We start from the raw sequence: 3880 nt of genomic DNA on the forward strand, positions 1-3880 counted from the left end.
CCCCCCCCTCACCCCCATCTCCATCCCCTCCATCGTCCCCATCCCCTCCATCATCTACATCATCCCCATCTCCATCACCTCCACCTCCATCGTCCCCATCTCCTCCATCACCCCCATCTCCATCACCTCCATCATCCCCATCACCTCCATCATCTACATCATCCCCATCATCCCCATCCCCTCCTCCATCATCCCCATCACCTCCATCATCCCCGTCATCCTCATCGTCCTCATCATCCCCATCTCCACCTCCATCATACTCATCTCCATCATCCCCATCACCTCCGTCTCCATTGTCCCCACCATCTCCATCATTCCCACCACCATCATCCCTATCTCCATTGTTTGCATCATCCCCATTGTCACCTCCATCCTCCTGCTCTCCGTCATCTTGATCTCCCTATCCTCTCCACCTCCACTGTCCTCATCATTCCCATCTCCATCATCCCCACTGTCCCCTTCTCCATGGCTCCGTCATTCCCATCATCTCCAATGCCATCTCCATCGCTCACGTGCCCGCTGCCTTCACCATCTGTCTCCATCTCAATCATCTCCAGTCCCATTGACTCCACCATCCCTGTCTCCACTGCCCCCATCATCTCCATCCTCCCCGTCTCCGTCCCCCCCATCTCCACTGTCTTCATCATCCCCACCACCCCCCTCCCCACCGTCCCCTTCTCCATCACCCCCATCTCCATTGTCCCCATTGTCCCCATCTTCCCCGTCATCTGTCTCCATCATCTCCATTGTCCCCACCTCCATCTCCATCGTCCCCACCATCTCCATCGTCCCCATTGTCCCCATCCTCATTGTTCCCATCATCTCCACCTCCATCATCTCCATCGTCCCCACCATCTCCATCGTCCCCATTGTCCCCATCCTCATCGTCCCCATCATCTCCACCTCCATCATCCCCATTGTCCCCCATCATCTCCACCTCCACCATCTCCAGCGTCCCAATCTCCACCATCTCCAGCGTCCCCATCTCCACCATCCCGTCCCCATCATCTCCACCTCCACCATCTCCAGCGTCCTGTCCCCATCATCTCCACCTCCACCATCTCCAGCGTCCTGTCCCCATCATCTCCACCTCCACCATCTCCAGCGTCCCAATCTCCACCATCTCCAGCGTCCCCATCTCCACCATCCCGTCCCCATCATCTCCACCTCCACCATCTCCAGCGTCCTGTCCCCATCATCTCCACCTCCACCATCTCCAGCGTCCCAATCTCCACCATCTCCAGCGTCCCCATCTCCACCATCCCGTCCCCATCATCTCCACCTCCACCATCTCCACCTCCACCATCTCCAGCGTCCCCATCGTCCCCCCCCTTCACACCCGATCTCGTGTCCCCGTGTCCCCATCCCCCAGGCGCACCTTGTCCTCCTCACGCACGACGTACTGGGCCACCTTGAAGGAGCTGAGGTACTCGTTCATGTTCTGCACGTCGGCATCGTCGGTGGCATCCTGGTTGCGGTCGAGCAGCCGGGCGATGGCCTCGTTGTCGTAGTGGATGACGCTACTGTCCTCCTCCTTGTTCTCCCCTGCGCCGGCGACACGCTGCTGACATGGCCTGACTCGGGCCGGCAGGGCCTAGCACGGCTCAACATGGCCTTGGCACGCTCCAACACGGCCCAACGCGGCCTGACGTGACCTAGTACAGCCCAGCGTGGCCCGACGTGGCCCAGCAGGGCCCGACACGGCCCAACAGAGTCCAGCATGGCCCAACATGGTCCAGCACAGCCCAACACGGCCTGACATGGCCCAACACAGTCCAATATGGTCCAACATGGCCCCACACAGCCCAGCACAGCCCAACACGGCTCAACACGGCCTGACATGGCCCAACACAGTCCAATATGGTCCAACATGGCCCCACACAGCCCAGCACAGCCCAACACGGCTCAACACGGCCTGACATGGCCCAACACAGTCCAATATGGTCCAACATGGCCCCACACAGCCCAGCACAGCCCAACACGGCTCAACACGGCCTGACATGGCCCAACACAGTCCAATATGGTCCAACATGGCCCCACACAGCCCAGCACAGCCCAACACGGCTCAACACGGCCTGACATGGCCCAACACAGTCCAATATGGTCCAACATGGCCCCACACAGCCCAGCACAGCCCAACACGGCTCAACACGGCCTGACATGGCCCAACACAGTCCAATATGGTCCAACATGGCCCCACACAGCCCAGCACAGCCCAACACGGCTCAACACGGCCTGACATGGCCCAACACGGCCCAACATAGACCAACACAGCCTGACATGGCCCGACAGGGCCCAACATGGCCTGACGTGGTCCAGCACAGCCCAACACGGCCTGACATGGCCCAACACAGTCCAATATGGTCCAACATGGCCCCACACAGCCCAGCATGGCCCAACGCAGCCTGACAAAACCTAGTATGGCCCAGCATGGCCCGACACAGCCTGACATGGCCTGACACAGCCCAACACAGCCCAACATGGCCTGACACAGCCCAACATGGACCGACACAGTCCAATATGGTGGTCCAACATGGTCCAACTTGGCCAAATATGGTCCAGCATGGCCCAATACAGCCCAACACGGCCTGACATGGCCTGACACAGCCTGACACGGCCCAACACGGCCCGACATGGACTGACACAGTCCAATATGGTGGTCCAACACGGTCCAACCTGGCCAAATATAGTCCAACAGGGCCTGATATGATCCAACACGGCCCAACACAGCCTGGCATGCCCCAACATGGACCGGCATGGCCTGGCACAACCCAACACAGCCCGACACGGTCCAGCATAGCCTGACGTGGCCCGGCATGGCCCAGAATGGCCCGACGCACACTGACGTGGACTGTCCCAGCCCCGTACAGCACGGCACAGCCTCACACACCTCGCCACCATCTCAGGTGTCCCATCGCAGCCCTGTCACGGCCTCTCACACCATGGCCTCACAGCTTCTGTCATAGCCTCACGTGTCCCATCACGGCCTCATGTGTTCCATCCTGGCCCCACACGTCCCATCACAGCCTCTCGGGCCCCATCATGACACTATCATGTTCTCGCATGTCCTATCATGGCTTTTCATGACCTGTCACAGCCCCATCACGACCTCATGTGTCCCACCACGGCCTCGCACGTCCCACCATGGCCTCACGCATCCCGCCATGGCCTCGCATGTCCCATCGTGACCTCATCATGTCCTTGCACGTTCCATCATAGGTTTTCATAACGTTTCATGGCCTGCCATGTCCTGTCATGGCCCCGCACGTCCTGCCATGACCTCACACATCCCGTCACGACCTCAGACATCCCACCGTAGCTTTGCATGACCTATCATCACCTTGCACATCCCACCTCGGCTCTGCACGACCCATCGTGAAGCCATCGTGACCTTGCACATCCCATCATGGCTTTGCGTGACCCATCATGGCGCCACCATGACGTTGCACACCTCATCACGGCTTTGCGGGCCCAGTCACAGCCCACCATGGGCTCCCAGGTCCTACCACGGCCTCCCACGACCCCCCACGGCCTCCCACATTTCATCGCGTTCCACCACCGCCTCCCATATCCCCCCCAAAGCCCGGCACACCCTGCCCCACCCATCCCCAACCCCATCGGGCGCTGACCCTCATTCTCATCCTTGAAGAGCTCCTCAGTGCCGAACTTGAGGATGTCATCAAGCTCCTGCTTGGACATGGAGCCGGCCTTGGAGCCCAGCCCCGGGCGCACTACCAAGTGCGTCAGCATCATCTTGCGCTTGGCCACCTGCGTGATGCGTTCCTCCACCGACGCACGCGTGACAAACCGGTAGATCATCACCTTGTTGGCCTGGCCGATGCGGTGCGCCCGGCTGAAGGCCTGTGGGGACAGAGACGTG

The 3880-nt window shown here is 60.2% G+C and overlaps 3 protein-coding genes across 3 annotated transcripts; 2 read left to right on the forward strand and 1 right to left on the reverse strand.

Moving 5' to 3' along the window:
* Positions 1 to 143: 143 nt before the first annotated feature.
* Positions 144 to 395, forward strand: LOC103924875 (vegetative cell wall protein gp1-like; the record flags this gene model as incomplete). Its single annotated transcript, XM_009333483.1, has 1 exon — positions 144 to 395. A coding segment is annotated over one exon (252 nt), but the record flags the coding sequence as incomplete, so codon positions are not given.
* A 70-nt stretch (positions 396 to 465) lies between these two features.
* LOC103924876 (proline-rich receptor-like protein kinase PERK2) lies at positions 466 to 914 on the forward strand (the record flags this gene model as incomplete). The annotated part of the gene is made up of 3 exons (XM_009333485.1): positions 466 to 514; positions 558 to 636; positions 818 to 914. Coding segments are annotated over exons 1-3 (225 nt in total), but the record flags the coding sequence as incomplete, so codon positions are not given.
* Positions 915 to 1333: 419 nt separating this feature from the next.
* LOC103924877 (chromodomain-helicase-DNA-binding protein 3-like) lies at positions 1334 to 3848 on the reverse strand. Its single transcript, XM_009333486.1, has 2 exons — positions 3630 to 3848; positions 1334 to 1545 (listed from the first exon to the last, which is right to left on the reverse strand). The coding sequence occupies exons 1-2, from the start codon at positions 3817 to 3819 to the stop codon at positions 1334 to 1336; spliced, it is 402 nt and encodes a 133-aa protein (XP_009331761.1). The 5' UTR covers positions 3820 to 3848.
* Positions 3849 to 3880: the final 32 nt, after the last annotated feature.

The sequence above is a fragment of the Pygoscelis adeliae genome, unplaced genomic scaffold (genome assembly GCF_000699105.1).
Source record: "Pygoscelis adeliae isolate BGI_AS28 unplaced genomic scaffold, ASM69910v1 Scaffold471, whole genome shotgun sequence".
Taxonomy (NCBI): Eukaryota; Metazoa; Chordata; class Aves; order Sphenisciformes; family Spheniscidae; genus Pygoscelis; species Pygoscelis adeliae.